This window comes from Mastomys coucha, unplaced genomic scaffold (assembly GCF_008632895.1).
Source record: "Mastomys coucha isolate ucsf_1 unplaced genomic scaffold, UCSF_Mcou_1 pScaffold1, whole genome shotgun sequence".
Taxonomy (NCBI): Eukaryota; Metazoa; Chordata; class Mammalia; order Rodentia; family Muridae; genus Mastomys; species Mastomys coucha.
In genome coordinates, this window is record NW_022196891.1 from 27,627,579 (window position 1) to 27,647,225 (window position 19,647).

The following is a 19,647-nucleotide window of genomic DNA, read 5'->3' on the forward strand; positions in this document are numbered from 1 at the left end:
AAAAAAAAAAAGGAACTGAAGAGTTAAATCCAGAGAAGGAACACAGGCTCTGGGACCTTTCTTTCCTTTTGCCAGCTGCTGATTGATTGGAGTTTGGTGACCAGAGAGGCACCTATTTGGTTTCTGAGAGGCCAGCAGATTGTGCAGGGAAAACACTGGTCATTCCACACAAGTTCTGATCCCAGACGGAAGCTCTCCAGAGCCTTTGTGGAAGAGACTCTGTGCCACATCTGTTAACTGCTGGGCAGGCACAGGTGGACCCACCAGATGCGTCTTAACAATAACTGTGTTGCAAAAATAATTAATTAATAAAATAAATCGGAGGGCACTGAGAGGACAGGAAGTCAGCTGGTTACCCAGGCTTCCCCTGGGACTCTCGTAACGCCTCCTCCAGTTTCTGACGGAATTTGTTGTACTTCTTCTGCAGTTGATGGATCTTGTCCTGCTCCTCTTTTTCCAGGATAGTTAAGAAGTTCTGGAGTTCAGGAATGGAAAAGGCGTCCCACTGTGAGGCGAGGAGGAGGAGGAGACAAGGGGAAATGGTTACAAGTTGACATGACTCAAGGGCCCTGCTGCTGCTCCACAGTGAGCCAGGCACGCACACTTTCAACAAGAGGCTGGTACCATGAATGACATTTGTGTACCGTACAGAATGGTCACCTCGTGGAGTTCCTAGCCTATACACCCTGTTTTTACAGAAGGAGTCGGCAGCAACCGAGGCCTTCCCTTTGCTGCTGGGTGTGCTCTTCAGAGGCAGGTGGAGGACACCTCTCATCAGCTGTGTGACATCAAATTCCTTCTCATGAACCAGTATACCGAGCACACCCTGGCCACTTCTCAGTCGGCTCTAGCTGCTCAAGCCTCCACATGGGGGAAAGGACTGAGACTCCGAGCTCCTTGAGCACAAGGGAGTACTTTATGGTGTGCCTGGTTCAATCCGCACACTAGATAATAAAGAACCCGTGGTCCACAGAGAGGGTGGGAAAGCAGTCATGGAGCCAGCACAGCAGAGTGCAGACGACAGCCGCCCCAGCTCTCCAAGCCCAGGCCTGCAGCCTGCAGAGCACACAGGCTTCAGTGGCACCCATTCCCTAACAGGCGCTTCTGTAGACTCAATACCATGCTGAGCTGTCCTGGTTGAAATGAGTGTAGAGCCCTCTCTGCCCTGATCCTCTAAGACTCCATTGATGCACAGCTCCCAACTCCTCCAGACAACAAAAACAACCCCATTCTGAGCCTCCCCTCCTCTTCTTGTCACTCCCTGAAGACCACATCCCAAGTATTATGGGCTTGGAGGAGTTCTGTCTGATTTGACCCCATTTTTGCCAGGAGCTTGACACTGGTTAGATCCCTTTGGAGACAGGAAGTCAGCATTTTAGGAGAGAAAAATGGTTTAAAAATGTCTATGTCCAGTAGAGCCGAGAGTTGGAGCTTGCTGGGCCTTAAGGGCAAAACTAGGTGGGGCCTGAACACAGTTTCTCGGTGTGACCCCCACCCCCATACCAGCCCAGTTTTCACAAAGCAAATGAAATCCTTTCCACAGGTTGTGCTCTATGCAGGTTGTAACTTGTGATGCGCCCCAACTGATGATCCTGGGTTAAGCACTGAGCCTCTGGCAGCCCTGCTACTCCACCCACACTCTGCAGTACCCAGCTGGCTTCACCCAGCTGGCCAGGACTGGTTTTTGCAAAGGGTTCAGACATACCTCCACCTCTCCAGTTTCATTCTCCTTTAGCACAAAGCTGAGAACGTCAGTGTCAGGCCCAGCGAGCAGACGAAGGTAGAGAGGGCAATCAGCAATGGAGAGTTTCTGGAAGAGCACTGCAAACAGAATGAAGGACTGGGTGTTCGTCCCAAATGAGGACAGGATGGGGGCCTGGGCTCGGAAATGCACAGGTTGGCTAGATAACTGGAAATAGTCAGGGTCCTTCTAATGGGCGTGGACGTGATAAGGCAGTGGTGGCTCAGAGCCTTCCATTCATTCGTTTCCATTTACACCATCTTCCAAAGGAAGAGGAGCAGTGGGCGGACTCCTTCCCATTATAGAGATTAGGAGACCGGAGCCCAGGGTGTGCCTTTCCTGTATGTGCATGGAGCTGGGCACTGTAGGCATGAGCTGCCTGATCCTGCCCAGAGTCCATGCTTGGCTCTTCCATGAATCCTAACATGTAGATGGCTATAGACCTGCTGCCTGGAAGGCCACGCTTCTCATCCGGGACTGACAGTAAAGTTTAGTGACTGTGCATTAGCAGACTCGGGAAAGGTTGGAAAGTCTCATACCTTGTCCATCTTTGTGTATCCGCTTAAAAAGTGCAAACTTCTGTGGGTTGTCCACAACCATGAATTTCTTGAGCAGCCCTTGGATGACCTCGCTGACAGTGGTGGTGCTGCTGATATGTAGCTGCTTGATGGCATCAAGTGGCAGGTAGAAAGATGTCCGCTTGTCTGTGGTGGCTGCAGGGTTCACTTCCTTAATAGCATCATAGATGGACTGGGGCCGGATCCCAGCAGGCACCGTCACTGGCCGTCGGAGCTTCAAATGAACTTTGATGAAACCTGTGTAGGTGCCATCTTCACTCTGCAAGTGGGAGGCACATCTTGCCTGATTCTGTCTACCCAGTTCACCCTGGGCTGTGAACTACAGAAGACCTGACAGACCTCTCCAGCCAGCCTGCCTGAGTCCCTTCCCAAGTCTCCTGTTTAGAGGTGCTGGGGGTAGTAATTCACTCTCCTCATGGGCCAAGAGGTCTGGAGCCCAGTTACCAGAGAGGATTGGTGGGGCTTGAGCTTCCCTCACAGGCAGTTTAGCCCGGCCACTCCAACCCGTTACCAGATAGGTGCCAATGGCCTTTGTTGGGTCTCACTCTAAAGGTAAAGCCTGCAGTCTCCCCTCTGCCTCTGAACTTGGGATGCACAGGATCAAGATCCTCAGAGATCCAGTCCAACTCTGGCCTGACTGACATCTGCATTTCCTGAGGCTCCTGAGTGACTTGGAAGTCCCAGAGAGCCAGTTGCTGACAGTCACCAGCAGGGGGCAGGGCTCTCCTGGTGTCACCCCTTAAAGACAACTCTGAACCTGTCAAGGTCAGGTGCTTACACCAGTCTGAGCACTGTGAGCTTGACAGGAGGCACAGCAGTTGCAGATTCCCTGGGTCAAGGGTTTCCTCGGGATCAAGCCCCCAAGCCCACCATTACTGTCATTTATCCTCCCAAGATCTCTTAAGCATGGGCGTGGGGATCTCTATTTTATATAGAGAGAGTTAAAGCAAGGAGAGTTAAAGTTTGCCAAAGTAGCCAGAGAGTGAATGGAACAGAGGTTCTATCTAGAGTCTATTCTAAAACCCATTCTACTTCTTTGGGTCCCTGAGGTCCCAGAAAGCTGGGCCTGCACAAATGAGAGTGAAGTGCAAGCAAGTGTTGTTCCTGTGGAGATGGGGCAAAAGGATGTTGGGTAGAGGTGGACAGGCTCTGCTTACCAGCTTCATGCCCAGGCAGTGCTTCTCCCTGCTGTTATAGCTGTCAATTTTCTGCTTGATCTCCTGTATCGTGGGCTGGTACGGCGTCTCCTCTACCGCCTTACAGACGTTCTGGAACAGAGAAGTGGCAATGTGTACAGTGGCTCTCAGGATGCAAAGGGCAGTAAGCACACCTCCCAAATGCCTCTCTAGCTAAGAAATAAGTACGAGCCTGAGCAGTAAGAGGCCAGCCACTCAAGTTTCTCTCAGCCTCAGGCTTCCTCACCTATGATACGGGAGTAATACCTACCCCAGACTGGCTGAGAGGCCAGTGTCCGTGCGCCCCACACCTAGGCACTGGCCATGAACTTGGTGAGCGGGCCATGGCCTGTCCATGTCCAGGAAGTGATGATAAGCTGCAAAGGTGTGAGGGCATGCTAAAAGCATGATAGCCAGGGAATGAGGGCACATGCCTGCCAGGCAGAGCTCATGTCACTGGCAGTAAGCTTTGCTCGTAACAAGTGATGATTTGTCAAATGAATGAACTGTTAGGGACAGTCAGCATTTGCTGGGTACCTCCTCTGTACACTAAGGATTCAGCTGTTTCCACATCTCACAGACACAAACTTCCTGATTCCCCAGGTGAGAGCACTGGGACTCAGGCATTTACCAATTTGCCCAATACCCTCATCCATGCGTGCAGAGCAAACCAGAAATCTCACACCTGCCCTGCTATGTTCTCCCTGCATCACCATGATTCATTCTTATGGAGTTCCCTGCTTTCCTCCGTGACCTGGAAAGTTTTCCAGGAAAATGGAAGAATGAACTTAATGTGGATGTCAGTACCCCTTGCAGTGTGGTACCACCGGTGGATTCTGAGATCTACACAGGCCTTTCTCACAGTCCGTTCTCTGGAGTTCCCTCATGTTCAGGGCCACTTCCCAGTTTGTCTTCATGCTCCCCTGAGTGGCTTGGAGTACAGGAGCTGGTGGGTGAGAATTCTCCTGATCTTAGAGACCCAGCAGCCTTGGGCAATCAGGAATCATCTCTGGTACAGCAGATGCCCAGAGAGGGATGACTTCAGTCATCTGACACCTGCTTGTGGGTTTCGTTTGGGGAATTTTATAACAGTTCCCACAGCACTGTCACTACCACCAAGTAAAGCACAGTGGGGCGCTCACCAACAGAGCTCATGCCTGACCTTTCCCTTCACCATGCCCATTTGCAGGACTTCATCACACGCACAGCATGCCAGCGCTTCCTCTTCCCACTCTCTAGTCCTACAGGGCACAGTAAACTGCAAACTCCACATCTGCCAAGAACAGTGGGCATTGCTGGGTCTGTATGGCTCCACCTTCCCAGCCCTCCACAGAGACGAGCCTCCTTCATTAGAGGCTCTTGCCATGGTCTGCTCCTGTGCACTTTTCACCCATAGCTCCTGATGGTAACTACTGTGTTGGTGTTTCAGATACCTTCTCTGACACACTACCTATGTTGTTTCTATTGTAAGATAATGAACATAGAAGATAAATGTGCTGATGTCCCACTGCTCGTGAATAGCCAAGTAGGAGTAAGAATGAAGTCCATCTAAGCATGGAGCCTAGTTCCCAACTGACCATGTGGCCACCCTAGGGCAGCCCCTTCTGCTGTAGGATCAGCATCCTACCACACCAGTAATGGTCACTGAATTTTAACACTGCAAGCCTGGGATGAACAGCTAGTAAAACAAGACCTGGCCTGTAGAACATTCATCTAAGCTGGCTTGGTCAGTGTGTTCAGCTGCAGGCATCCCAGTGGGTCCTGCATTATCTATGAAGCTGGCAGGATGAAGGGGCCTACAGGATGTCCTCTTACTTGGGTCTTGAAGAATGCCCAAGAGAAAATAGTTGTTGGGACAGCCCGTTTGCTTGAAGTGCATAAGCCACATGAGCCTCACAGGCTGTCTTCATTTACTGTTGACTCATTAATCTGGGGGCTTTCAAACGGATTCCTCTCATTTGTCTTCACTTCTGGGGCTCTCCATTTCCAGTCTCCATAAGCTGGATACATCTCTCTGGACCAGATATGCCTAGCTATGGTCCTGCCTTGCTTTCTGGCCATTTCAAGTCAGAACGGGTGGCTGGGTGGCTGCTCTTTTATCCTTAATTCTACTCATCTCTAAGGCACGCTGACTGTCATTCCTGGGACATTCTCATATTCATCTACAAAAAAAGAATTAAGTGATGGAAAACTCTAGAAGTCCCTGGAAGATCTGTTTTCAGCCCCAGCCATTTCCTTGTTGAAAAGGCAGCTGTGCTGTGGCTGCTGAAGGCCTGTTGCCACGCCTACTTTGGACCACAGTGAGTCACAGCTGCTCTGGCTTTGGATTTCTTCTTCCTGTTCCACTTTTTTTATTCATTACATCAACCGACCCTATTCTGTTCCCTTTCCACAAGCCTGGGAAATGATGCAAGTAGCCTTGGGTGCCTTCCAGACAGAGGCAAAAGATGGCATCCCTGACCTCAGCACTGGGAGATCTGGTCTTCCAGTGGGGTAGATGAGCTCCATCTACTCAAGGAGTGTCAGCAGCCTGTGTGGGGCCTATGAACCTTGCTCCCATAGAATGTCAGCGCCAAATGTCAGCACCCAGTTCAGTCTGGCTGCTGCCCACACTGAACCTGTCAGGCAAGATCTAACCTACAGATGGAATGAGTCACTTTCCAAAGTAGGCCAACCAGTGAGCCCTGTCCAAGAGCGCAACATCCACCACCTGGGAAACACTGTAGAGTCTAGATCATGGACTCTTCCAAGCACATTGGCGCCATCTGGGGATTTTCTAAAAATGTGGTTTCCTGAAGTTTCTCTTTAGAGAGTGCCAACTTCATTGATCTGGGATGCAGCCTGGGAACCGAAATTTTTGAAATCATTTTTTTGTTGTTGTTGTTTTTTTCAAGACAGGGTTTCTCTGTGTAGCCCTGGCTGTCCTGGAACTCACTTTGTAGACCAGGCTGGCATCGAACTCAGAAATCCACCTGCCTCTGCCTCCCATGTGCTGGGATTAAAAGTGTGCGGCACCACACCTGGCTGGAATCTTATCAGATGATTTCAACATGTTGCAGTGTTTACAAACTGAGACACCCAATGTCCAGACAGAATGATGAACTCTTCTAACTTAGTAAATCTAGGTATTAACCTGTCAGGTGTCTTTCAGAGAGTTAACCTATCTCAGGCCATGTGACATGGGATTGATTCTCTCTGACTAAATCCCTGCCAGTGGCTGAGCTGTTTTCGGCATTGCCTGGCTCATCCACAGTTCTGCTGAAAAGCTGGTTTGTCTCATGTCCTAAGCACAAAAGGCTGTGACCACTGTAAGCTCTTGAAGTTATGGCGGTAAGAGAGTTATATAAAGTGGAGGCACAAAAACCACGTGACAGGCTGTGTGCCAGTCATAAGAGCACAGATGCCCTCCCCAGCATGGCTCCCTAATATCTCTTAAAATGCCCTTAATAGATTGGGAATGGCAAGCACCTATAACCCCAGTACTTAGGAGGCAGAGGCAGGAGAATCACTGCAAATTCAAGGCCAGCCAGGTCTATACAATGAACTATCAAAACTATTATCTCAAAAGAGCCAACTAAAGTCAAAATACCTTTAAGGACCCCAGGAGAGAACAGATTTATGCTATGTCAGATTTTGCTGTATTTTATCTTCAAGGCAACAACTGGCTAGTTCTGCATTGCAATCAGTGACACACAGGAGTCTTCATTTTGGTAATTCTGGTCTAAGGAGGACCCTCTAAGGAGTGAAGCCTGTAGCTTCTAATTCCCAAATGGGTCCTGGGCAGACTAAGAAATCTCCAGCCAAGTTCCCAGAGTGGCAGGTGGACGGAGGCAGAGGGGAGTGTGTCCACACTCAGTGCTGGCTTTGTAGTGATCTAAATCACACCAACCTCAGTTCTGCTTAAAAAAAAAAAAAAAAATCACTCTCCCGCTTCTAAAATGTGTCCGAGTGTTCTCCTTGTCCATGGCTTTGATGGTTTGATGTTCTCACTCCCGTCTTCCCACCTGAGTCGCTTTTCCTGGCAAGACTTCCCTAACCACCGCAGCCCTGTGTGATGGTGGCGGTGATGACAGTGTGCCATCAGCACCACCGCTTGCTTGCCATGTACTGTTCTCAGCATGCATCAGTTCACACACCTCCACAGCAAGCACATGAGGAAGGTTCCCATCATCACAACCATCTACAGTTGGAGAAAATGACTCACAGCCAGACTGAAGCTGAGCTTATTGAGAGTCAACCCTCGCCATCCGGACTCTATCTCCAATGTGCTTCCATCCACCTCCCAGGAAGCTATCAGTGATGGCTTCTCCTCTCTCCTGGACGGAAGCTCCTTCATGACCAGGCTGGAATGACTTCTAGTTCTTCTGTGCCCATCAGCACTGGGCGTGAAGGAGACAACACTTGCACAGGAACCTTCATGGATCCCTCGCTGACTGCAGGGGAGGGGATCTCAGCTTCTCTAAGGAGCTGTGGTGGGCCTTGGATTTAAATGTAGTCTTTGGGGCTGGCGAGATGGCTCAGCGGGGAAGAGCACCGACTGCTCTTCAGAAGGTCATGAGTTCAAATCCCAGCAACCACATGGTGGCTCACAACCACCCAAATGAGATCTGACGCCCTCTTCTGGTGCACCTGAAGACAGCTACAGTGTACTTACATATAATAAACAAATAAATCTTTAAAAAAAAATGTTATATATGTAGTCTTTGCTCTGTGAGTGAAGGAACAATGCCTGTCTCTCGTCCATCATGGTATCCCAGAGCCTTGTTCCTGCTCAGATACCTGGGGGATGGGTGGTCTCTATCTGGCTTTAGACTCCCACTACTAATTTTGTGGCCTTGAGAGAAATCAAGAGACCCTCTAAGTCTTGATTCCTTCTATAAATTTGGCATCAAAATCTTTTGCCACTCAAGATTGTTATAAAAGTAAGACAGGAGGTTCAAAGGTGTTTTACAGATCAATCAAACCTGACTAGAGGCTTCCCAGGAAAACCACCCCTACCCCTCTAAATCAAGTTCATTTCTCATTGTCCTTATTTATTTATTCTAGATTAATCCAACAGCCTTAAGGTTTATTCATTCCTTTCTCAACACAGGCAGTGGACAGACTTTTCCTGTGAAGGTTTGGGTAGTAAACACTAGGCTTTGGAGGCCACAATCTTATGCATCATCCCACCTCCACCCTTGTAACACAGAGGCAGCCACAGAACGGGGTAGCTGTGGCACAATGAAAAAAGTGTTTGTGCAATGCACTCAAGGGCAGTGAGACTTGCTTTGTGCAATGTGCCCATGGGTAGCAGTTTGCTCCACAGTGGGGTTTGCACAATTTCCCTCCCTAGAATACATACGCCTCTCTTCTCTCGGTCGGCTCCATCTCCTCTAGGTGGTACCTAGGGAGGATTTAGCCCAGTCTCTTTTTCCCGAGTCACACTTCCTATGCGTTGTAGTAATTTTTTTCCCTGCTTCTGTAGTAAAACATCCTGACAGAAGCGACTTCAGGGAGAAAGGGTTTGTTCTGGCTTGCAGTTTCAGGGTTACAGTCTATCATGGAGGAGAAGTCATTGTGCGGGAGCTTGAGGGACTGTTGGGTGTACTGCATCCGTAATCAGGAACAGAGCAATGAATGCACACTTACTAGTGCTCAGCTTGCTTTATTATTTATTATTATTATTATTATTATAGACAGGGTATTATTATTATTATTATTATTATTATAGACAGGGTACTATTATTATTATTATTATTATTATTATAGACAGGGTATTATTATTATTATTATTATTATTATTATTATTATTATTGACAGGGTATCCCTGGCTGGCCGGGAACAACTCACTATGTAGGGCAGGCTGACCTCAAACGCACAGAAATCCACCTGCTTCTGTCTCCTGGGTGTAGGATTCAAGGTGTAGACATCCAGAGACTCCAGAGTCCTTTGATCAGTGAGTGATGGCACCCAGTAATGGGCCTTCCCATCCCAGTTAAGGTCATCAAAATACCCAGGTGCGCCTGAATCACCTCCCAGGTGATGCTGCTCTGTCAAGTTAGCACTGCCTCATAGTTTCCCGTGGGATTCCTCACAGCACATGGGCTGCAGGAACTTCACTCTCAGTGAGAACGTTATAGCCAAAGGCTTGGTCATTGCCCCAGAGTTATTCTCCTCCCTCCCTGACAGGAGGCAACAGAGTCGGCTGAGGCAGGGATGGAGCAGGTGGCTAGGCCTACTGGCTCCGGGCCTCAGAGTCCTCCTGCAGCAAAGTGGTAGGTTACCGTACATCGCAGCTCTCTGCAGCTGCTTGCAAGTGTAAAATCCATACTGCAAGGACCCACGAAGGAACTTCAGAGCCTGTGAGGCTTCAGCCAGCCTTTCATTAAGCACGGGCTGCCTTGTGTTTTTTAAAGATTAGCTCACATGCACTAATGAACCCAGTATCTTCAGGCAGCCATTCCCTGGATGGATCAAGACTTTGAATGCCTACGCTTCCTGATACCCACACTGCTGGGTTCAGCTAACAAGTAGTTGACCTCAAGGAGGTATCAGAGAAGTGCCTGTGGATTAGGTATCAGGGAGGGTCCAGCAGCTGGAGTAGATTCCCAGCATACAGCCCACTCTCCCTGGATCCCACACAGCCAAGTCCAAGAGTACCTCTCTGCCCTGCATCCTCAGGGTTCCCTGCCAAGAACACAGGGGCTGCATGGGGCTTCAGGCTGGGCTGGTCTACTTCTTTGTGGCTTGCTGATCAGGATGAATACAATACCATCAAGCGACCTGTGACCTATGGCAAGTCACTTCCCCTCTCGGAGTTTCCTCATCTGCCAAACCATGAAGTGACACCAAAGAGACCCCAAGGCCCAGCACAGGGCTAAGACTGGGCCCAGAAGATAGGGATTTCACCACTGCTTCCTCCTGTCTTTCAGAGAACTGGGTGTGGGGCTGAGGACCTGGAGGACAGCCAGGGGTAGCAGAATTGTGTCAGCAACTGTGGTCCAGAGGAGCAAAGAGCTTCCCCTCCCCTCTACCGCTCTGCGTTTCTCGGTGCTCACCAACCTGCCCCCTCTCTGTGTCAGCAAGACCTTGTCTCTGCCAAGCTCAAGGAAGTCTTGGTTTCCTTTCTCGCTCTTAGCACAGCTGTCGGCAGTGACTTTCGTGCCCCTGAGTGGAAACCTCTGAGCCCAAGCCAAGGACAGCTGCAGGCATGTACTGAACAGAGGACCATGCACGGTCCCTAGGCCCTGACTCTCAGGGATTCTGTTGGGCTTGCCCTAAATGGGAACCTTGGGTTCTGAGAGGGAACACACCCATCTGTCTAGGATGGGTTTGAAATGTATGGCTCAGTGTCCGAGCACAGGAAAGGTCGCAGGTCCCGTTGTAGCAGCCTCAGCCACATACAAGAGAAGACTCTCCAGTAAGGTGCACTGTAGGGTCCCCTCCTAGTTCCAGAGTGACATGTTCTGGGAAGGGTTCCTCTGGCCTACCCTTGGCAGTAAGAGGGTTTATCTCAGGCTGGAGAAATGGCTCAGAGGTTAAGAGCACTGACTGCGCTTCCAAAGGTCCTGAGTTCAAATCCCAGCCACCACGGTGCCCTCTTCTGGTGTGTCTGAAGACAACTACAGTGTGCTCATACATAAAATAAATAAATAAATAAATAAATAAATAAATAAATCTTAAAAAAGGGTGTGTGTGTGTGTTTACCTTGTCTATGCCCATGGTTCCCAAAATAAAAAGACTAGAACTTCCCCCAGCTGTGTCCTCCAGTAGTCACCTACAGTAGAGTGGGAAGGGACTCTTATCTCAGCTGTGTAGGACCCAAGTGGCTCTAGAGTGGTCAGTGGAGACACCGTATAAAGGAGGAGGCTGAGAAACTGGAAAGAGACTGAAGTCCCCAGAGACAAAAAATGCAGAGCAGATGGCTAATGGCAACACTCAGGCAACAGGAATGGACTGAGATGGCTTTAACTGTGGGAAATGAAACAGACCAGTGTAGCCCCAGTCCCTAGGAGCCCACAGGTCACCTGAGGAAGGCAGGCAGAAATACATGCACTGTGACACACATCGGCTCAGAACGATTGCTTGTTTGTGACTGGGTTTCGGGTAGCTCTAATCAGCATCATGTGATGAAGGCCATCTTGGTGAAGACCCCAGAGAACCAGAATGCCCCAGTGTCCCCTCCTCCCCTTTTTTTGAGTCTGCAGGAGCATCTCATCTGCTTGTTCAGGACCAGAAGGCAGTAGCTCTCTACAGGAGACCCAGGGAGCCCTAGCTAGCCCCAGGCACTGCTCTGAGGGCTTCATGGTATCATTGACGCCCTCAAAATAACTTGACTGGGACATAGTGTGACACTTAGAGCGCCTGAGCTCTGCCACTGGGTTACTCTATTTACACTATGTCATAGTTATGCCACACCATGCTTTCAGTTCTGCAGACACCAGAAAGTCAGTCTCATGGAGGTGAGGACGTGCAGTTTGTACATTTGATGTGTAGAGGATGGCCTTAAGCACTTCGCTTGTTGTAAGTAAGTACAGTGAACATTTGACAGACCTTAGCTAGTCCTTGGCCGCAGAACCAACTGTAGCAGTAGTTACTGACAAAATGGTTACAAAAATAATCGCAAGACACACAAAAAGAAAACTGGGTCAGGGGGACTGGCCAGTGCGAGAGTTCTCTTTCCTTTAACCTGCCCCTGACAGGCTGCGTTATGATTCTCAAAAGTCCTAAGCACTTTTGTCCCAGGTCCTCTCTTCCATAAAAACATGTTGAAAGCTACAATGTATACTCTTATGAGCATAACAGCTATGTTAATATCACATGTTAAAACAGCCTGGGCTAGGGAGGTGGCTTGATCAGTACTAAGTGTCTGCTGCGCAAGCGTGAGGACCTGAGTTCGAATCTCCAGCACCATGTAAAGGCCAGGCTCAGTGGCATATGTATGAGTGCAGCACCTGCAGAGGCAGGTGATCCTGGGAGCTCTCAGTGGCCAGCCAGAAACTAAGGACATCTGCCATCAGCCTGCCTCCACACCTGCACACTTGCATGTATACTTATACATACATGTACATATATCCACATTAATTAGTTAATTAATTAAAATAGCCCGGGCAGCATAGTACCCCCCTGCAAAATAAATAATAAATAAGAATCCACTCCAGGTGACTGATGAGGGTAGGTATACAGTTACTTAAAGAACTCCAGCAACTCTACAGAAACATGAACAACCTTGTCAGAAATGGGAAAGGATGGTTAGGCATTTACTCAAGAAGATAGAAATGTTCAGTAAGCACATGAAGATGTCCAGGATCACTATGGACATCTTTTAGTTAGGGAAAAACATTGAAATCTCAACAAAGCTCCACTCAGTTCCCATCGGACTGTTGGTGAGATACACGTCTTTGGATGTGGAATGCAGCCAGTATTAAGAGGCTGTCTTCATTTGCTCTTTGTCACTGTGGTAAAGCACCAAACCAAAATAACTTGGATGGGCCATGTCTACCGGGTCCCTCTTCCCAGGTGTGTCAGGCTGACAAACAAGGTCAGCGAGCTCAGTGGTCAGTGCAAACTGGTAGAAGTACTATGGAGACAGTATGCTGACTCCTCAAAGGGTTAGCCTGGAATTACCTAGGAGTTAGCAATTCCAATTCTGGATGCCCTCACATTCAAAAAAATAAAAGCATACACACAACACAGGAAGAAGCAACCTGTGCGTCCGCTGATAGAATGGACATGTAAGATGTGGCACATGCCTTTAATCCCAGCACTTGGGAGGCAGAGGCAGGTGGATTTCTGAGTTTGAGGCCAGCCTGGGCTACTGAGTGAGTTCCAGGACAGCCAGGGCTACAGAGAGAAACCATGTCTCGAAAAACCAAAAAAAAAAAAAAAAAAAAAAAAAAAAAAAAAAAAAAAAGAAAAAGAAAAAAGAAAAAGATGTGGTACATATCTGCAGTGCAATACATTTTAGCTTTAAAAAGGAAGAAAATTCTGGCGATGCTGTTCTGTGAATAAGCCTTGAAAACACTAAAGTGGTATAAGAATGGAATAAAATAGACCCAAGGACACGCGCTCTGGGAGAGCCCTCTCATTCTCTGCCCCCAGAGTGATTAAACGGATAAGGAATTTCAGTGTGGGAAAACAAAAGGCTCTGGAGATCGAGTCTGCAGACCCAGCAGCAGAGCACCTGCTTATCCTGCACAAGGCCTCAGGTTCAAGCCCCAGTGCCCCCAAAGTCCTAGAAATGGGGGTAGTGATAGTTGAACAACAGTGTGTCACGTCACGCTTCAGAAACTGGATTATATTTAGTAATAGTTGAAATGGTAAATTTTATGTGTATTTCACTGTCAAGCCACAGTTGTTAACTTCCTGATAGAGTGCCTGTCTAGGGTGCACAGGCCCTGGGTTTGCTCCCCGGTACTATAAAATAAACAATGAAGGTAAAAGACGATTCTAGGACCCCAGAAACCTGGAGGCCATTAACTGTCTTGAGTTCGTATGGTTGGCACAAAGTTGTTGAATTTCTCTTCCATTCTATGCGTCAAACATCTTAAGAGTCAATCTAGCTCCTAAGCAAGTTGGGCCCCATCCTGAGACCTTCGGACTCAGTCTCCTTTCCTACGACCAGGCTGCCAGCTCTGCTTGTGGCTTCTGGCAGGACACAGACCAGATTCCCAGGGCGGTGAAGCAGCACAGGGTGAGGGAGAGGCAGAAGAACTTCAGTGGCCAGCCAGTCCTGACCCGCATGCTCACACGGGCTTCACAGGGCAGCTTGGGCTTTGTACAGCTGCCTGGACGCTTAGGCTTTGGTGCCTGCTGCAGGGCATGCAGTTCTCCCTGACTCCCCTGACCTGGAGGCCTGGTGCAGTCAGGCTTAGGTCTCTAGGTTTTCAGAACGATATACTGAGCCATGCAGAAAAGGAAACAGACCCCAGGTAAGGGCAGGTCTGGGTCTTCCAGTGTCACACTGTATACAGATCTGGGTTACCTAACTAGGTGAAAAGAGAGAACGAATTTAACTTCCCAGGCTGGGCCTGTTATTGTCTCTCCTTTAAGTTCATGTTCTGGAGGGCTCAGTCCAGAGCCCAGCCTGACAGTAAGAAACAAGGGCTCAGAAAGAAACTCACTTCCTAAACTGAATGGAGAGGTACATGTTCTATGTTCCACACATTGAAACTGGTAAATTCCAGCTCAATCAACAGAAATCATCTAATCTTACACAGAAAGAGGTGGAGGAGAGGGACCTCTGTGGCAGAGAGAACACAGGGTGGTCTGCCCCGAGTTCTGAGAGTGAACAGGCTGTCTTGGCTAAGTACAGGTGGTGCTGGAAGGACCACGCCAGCATCCAGTTCTTCCCCCTGGTCTCACCTCAGCAGAAATCCTTACAGTTTAAACAATTAGGAGCTCACTACCTAGTTCCCTCTCAGGTTCAGGAGGAAATGGCAAGAAGGGTTTATTCCCATACGAATGGAGGTGAACCTTTCTCGAGAGCAAAATAAAGCCTGACTTAAGTCACAGGTGCACATGCTGGAGAGGGCTCGATGAAGGATCTGAGCCTGGGGGAAGTGGGGGTGGTGAAGTGACTTGGCTGCAGCCTCAGTTAGTGGCATGGGGACTCTATGACAGTTCTGCCTACTGTCCTATAACCCTGGGTGTTAGGAAAGATCTCCAAGGGCTGTCACTCATAAGCCCAGCACACTGGGATGAGAGTAAAGGGGAGAACCCTGTAGGTAGGGGTTAGGGTACCCGAGGCTGCTTCTGTCTATTGGGCTAGTTGGTTGGTGGGTTACATATTCTTTTACCTTGCTGGCTTTTAGTTTCTAGCCTAGGGACTTCTTGGGAATCTGTGATAAGGGCTCAGCTTGCATTCCTATGGGAGAAATCCCTGAAATAGCAAGTGTTTCCTAAACAGGACTTTGGAGAGTCTGAAAATCTGAGGAGAGTATTAATGCAACTCCAGGGCCTGTCTGCAGAGATTCAGAAGCCAGTAGGTCTCCAGTTCCAAAGAGTGACTCAGAGTAATCCCCATGCAGATGACCGGGCACCCTTGGAACCACTTCAGAGGAGGAGTTAAAACCCACCAGGCTCCAGGCCAGATAGGGGTCAGAGGTTACACTCTTTCCTGAGAAAGCGTGAACAGAGTCCCCAAGGTTCAGAGAGGGAGGCAGGAGAAACATGCAGAGACTGCTAAGGCTTTCCACACACTCTGTCCCAGTTCTTGTGGTTAGGTGTGGCTCTAGCCAATGTCAAATGGGTATAAGACTCATATTTACACACACACACACACATATACTACATATATATATATATATATATACACACACATACATATATGCACACACATATATATACACATACACATAAATATATATACGCACACATATATATATACATACATATATATATATAAAATATAAGTATATATGTATACACATATACCTATATAGTGAATTTATGTCACTTGGGATGATAATGCTTCCTGCAAGAGCTAGACTCTCTAACAAAACCCCATTTCCAGCTACGGGACACTTCCCTTTTGAGTTGTTGATCAAGGGAGTTGAAGAGACTCCTAAATAATACAGGATATTGCTGTCACCTTGGTTGTCCCCCACCAACCCCCCCTAGACCTTGAAGGTATGACCCTATTGCCAAAAACACCAGACACTTCAGATGCAGGACTAGAGGGAAGTTAGTAGAACTGATTCTAGCTCATCGAGATGCCTCCTCCCTGCAGACTAGTTCTCATAGCATCTGGAAGGTTCTGTGCAAGCTGCCAAAGGAAAAAAAGCCATTGCCAGTCCTAACAAGCTGTAGAGCTTACGGACCATAACAATGACCAGTATGGCAAGATGTCCCCAGGGGTGCAGTAGTGGGGCTCTTACATCTTGTGAGCAACCAAGAGCTGTCTAATTAAACCTGAGGCCACCTCAGTAAGAGGGAACTGTCAATCTAAACAACTACCCGTGGGTGGTGAGCCAATAGAACTTACTCCTGCTGCTTTCCTAAGCCACCATCATCCCTAACTGCATTCTAGATCTTTATCCTTATACCTGCAGGTAAGCATGGCTTTCACCTCTCATCAAAGACAATTCTTTTCTATTTTGTAGCAGAGACTATTTCAGAAATCCACAAATAGTCAAAATGCAGAGAACAACAGACCATGGGATACCAACCACAATTGATCCATCAACCCCTACACCTAAGGCTTTGGAACATCATGGAAGAATGGGTAGAAAGACTGTAAGAGCCAGATGACTTAGACCTCTGCTTGAGGCTGTGTCTTATATAGATGACAGGAAAGCTGCACTCATAAAATCTCAAGATTTGTTTACCTGAACAAGTCCAGTACGATTGTAACACAACTGATGCACCAGCATGGATGGGGGAACCTTGCAAGGCTCCGCTCCTACATGAAGGCAATTGGTAACTATGGAGAGAAGGAAAACTGTCTTCTCCAGGCACAAGCCCCTGTAGGCTAGCCAATCCCATGTGCTCAGTCCTAAACAAATACACATATGATCAGCACTGAATGGACTTAGCAGGCTATGTGTGTGTGTGTGTGTGTGTGTGTGTGTGTGTGTGTGTATGAAAGCTACACTTACCTGAAGTGAGTATAAGGATATAGATATATATGTGTGTATGTGTGAATACATATGTGTGTATATTCATATATATATATGTATGTATATGTGTATATATATATATGTACATGTATATATACACACACATATATGTATCTCTCTATATATGCACTATACTTGCCTGTAGTGGGTATAAGGATATACGTATGTATGTATGTATGTATGTATGTATGTATGTATGTGTGTATGTGTGTATACATATATATACACACACACATATATGTATACACACATACATGCATGACAACAAATGAGGTCATGAATTTGAGAGGGAATGGTGGGGACACAGGAGGAGCCCATGTATGAAATCATTTTTTAAAAAATAAAACACTCTGAGACCTGGCTCACAAGATCCTCTGGTGTTATTCTGAGTCCCTCAGTCCCCTGACTGTTAAATTTTAATTCTCTGTAAAGGGAAATCAACTTATTTCTACTCAGCGACTAAAACCTAGGGGTGGTTTGCCACAAAAGAAAACCCATCCTGACAGCACAAGATGAAAGTTGTGGCAACTGGAGTCAACTAGCAGGCCGTCTACATCTACCTCTGTAACCAAGTCCACACTGCTGCCTTGGCCTGAAGGGTACAATTCGTGCTCTCTTAGGACTGGCATCTTCTCAGGGAGGCACAGCTGCACAGGCCCGAGAAGACAACACACTGAAGGGAGGGACCAGAGACCACATTCCTGAACAGCAGGAATCTGTGGTTAGTGCTGGGCTGGGTGAGCCTCTGGGACAGCTCATGGGAGCCGCTCAACAGTCCATCTGGGATGCCTGTCTTATTTTTATGGCTCCAAGTTTGTAGCTGGCTTATTTTTAGTGTTTTCTCGACTGCCGAGGTGGTCCTGGGCAGATGCTGTGCCTGAGGCCTGGGTGTGCTGCCAGCAGGAAGATGAGCATCTCCTTGACTGGTCTCAGGGCTGCCTGGCTTGCCTGCTGTCCCCTGAGTACCACAGGCCCCGTTGCAGGCAAGGAGCAATGGAAGAAATGAGGAACAGAACTACGAGTTATATAGAACCCTGTAGCCTGCTTCCTCTGGTGTTTTTCTTCAACAACAACAACAACAAAAAAAAAGAATTCAAATGTTTCAAGGCAGCCCAAAGGAAGGCAGGAGGTGGAGGAGCTGGGGAGCGGGGTGTGATCGCTAGGCATGCTCAGCTATGCTGTCAGAAGAGTCTGTCTTCTGATCTCCGCAGCCACAGAAAAAAACAGGGCAGTTTTTCAGCAAGTAGTCTTTCCATTTTAGGATAAACACTGAAACTAAGTTTTAAGCAGTATTTAATAGATTACTGTGACCTTCTGCCATGGTACAGAGAGACAAGGTCCCCTGACCTTGGAGGGATGGCAAGGGGCTTATAGTGCCTCATCCAACCTATGGTTGTTTGGGTCTTTCCAGAGAAGACAAAGCCTGCGTCTGTCCTGGTCACCCACTGGGCAGGAAGAGTGCTTGAGAAGCAGTGTGAGATGGTTAGTTCAAGCCCCACCTCACTGGATACATGTTGGTCAAGTCCTGTTGGTCTCACCTCACTGTCTCCATCTGCCAAGTGTGCCACTCTGGCATTGTTCAAAAGAGGCCTGGTGTCTCTCAGAACACCCCTCCTTGATGCCCTGCTGGGCTCCCAGAGTCCTGAGGTCCTAGGTCTGTTGAACATGCAGATAGTCCAGCATCTTAGCTGGGGACAAGTGTACAAACATTGCAGACAGTCTAGGCTCTCAGGCTCGTGTTCTCCTTCAAACCATCAGAAGTCCCATTCTGATACATATGACCCAGAAGACACAAACTCTGCTCAGTCAACAGGAAGGTATCCAGAGAGTACCACTTTAGCATCCTGAAACTGGCCAGGGTGACTCAAAAGGTCCCCAATCTGATTCAAATGTAATACACGGCCCCAGGAAGCTGCCATCTCTGCAGAGGAAAGAGCAGGTGGGCTAGGGCTGGTCCTTTCCTCCTTGCTGTCCCCCCACCCCACCCCGGGCACCTCCTCTGTATGCAGAGGGGAGGGTTCCTCATGCTTCCCACTCCCATCAAAAAGGCTGGAGAGAAGCATGCAGGACTGCTTCAAGATTGGTCAGGGACAACTCGCAGCGGATGGCCCCAAACGGCAGTGGGGCTTTCCTGCAATTCTGTCCCACCAAGCACACACTCAACAGCTGACACAGGTTGCTCTGGCAGAGCCATTTAAAGAACAATCTAGACCTTTCCTGAGGGGACCTAAGTCTCCAGGTGACAAGGAAACACCCGCGCCCCCTCCCTTTGAGACAAGAAAAAACAATTCTCTTAGGAGCTCAACTGTAATCTCTCTTTAAATAGGAGAGAAAGGTTGCTGAGGAGTCACAATGGGATCAGGATATGGCAATTCACTCTGAAATCCTTTCCAGACTCCCAAGAGTCTGGTAGAGCCAGAAAAATTAGTAAAGAAGTAACAGAACAGGACGGTGGTGACACACGCCTTTAATCCCAGCACTTGGGAGGCAGAGGCAGGTAGATTTCTGAGCTTGAAGCCAGCCTGGTCTACAGAGTGAGTTCCAGGACAGCC

General features: G+C 48.3%; 1 protein-coding gene across 3 annotated transcripts in view; it reads right to left on the minus strand.

Moving 5' to 3' along the window:
• The window catches only part of Rassf5 (Ras association domain family member 5), a 69,215-nt gene that overhangs the window by 1,754 nt on the left and 47,814 nt on the right, over positions 1-19,647 (minus strand). The window contains exons 3-6 of one of the 3 annotated variants that reach the window (XM_031381703.1): positions 3,477-3,587; positions 2,281-2,578; positions 1,706-1,821; positions 357-505 (exon numbers count right to left, since the gene is read on the minus strand). In XM_031381703.1, coding sequence (XP_031237563.1) covers positions 357-505; positions 1,706-1,821; positions 2,281-2,578; positions 3,477-3,587 — 674 coding nt within the window. Of the gene's footprint in view, positions 1-6; positions 506-1,705; positions 1,822-2,280; positions 2,579-3,476; positions 3,588-19,647 lie in introns of those variants that run through there. The other 2 variants (XM_031381708.1, XM_031381712.1) reach the window with 2 other exon arrangements.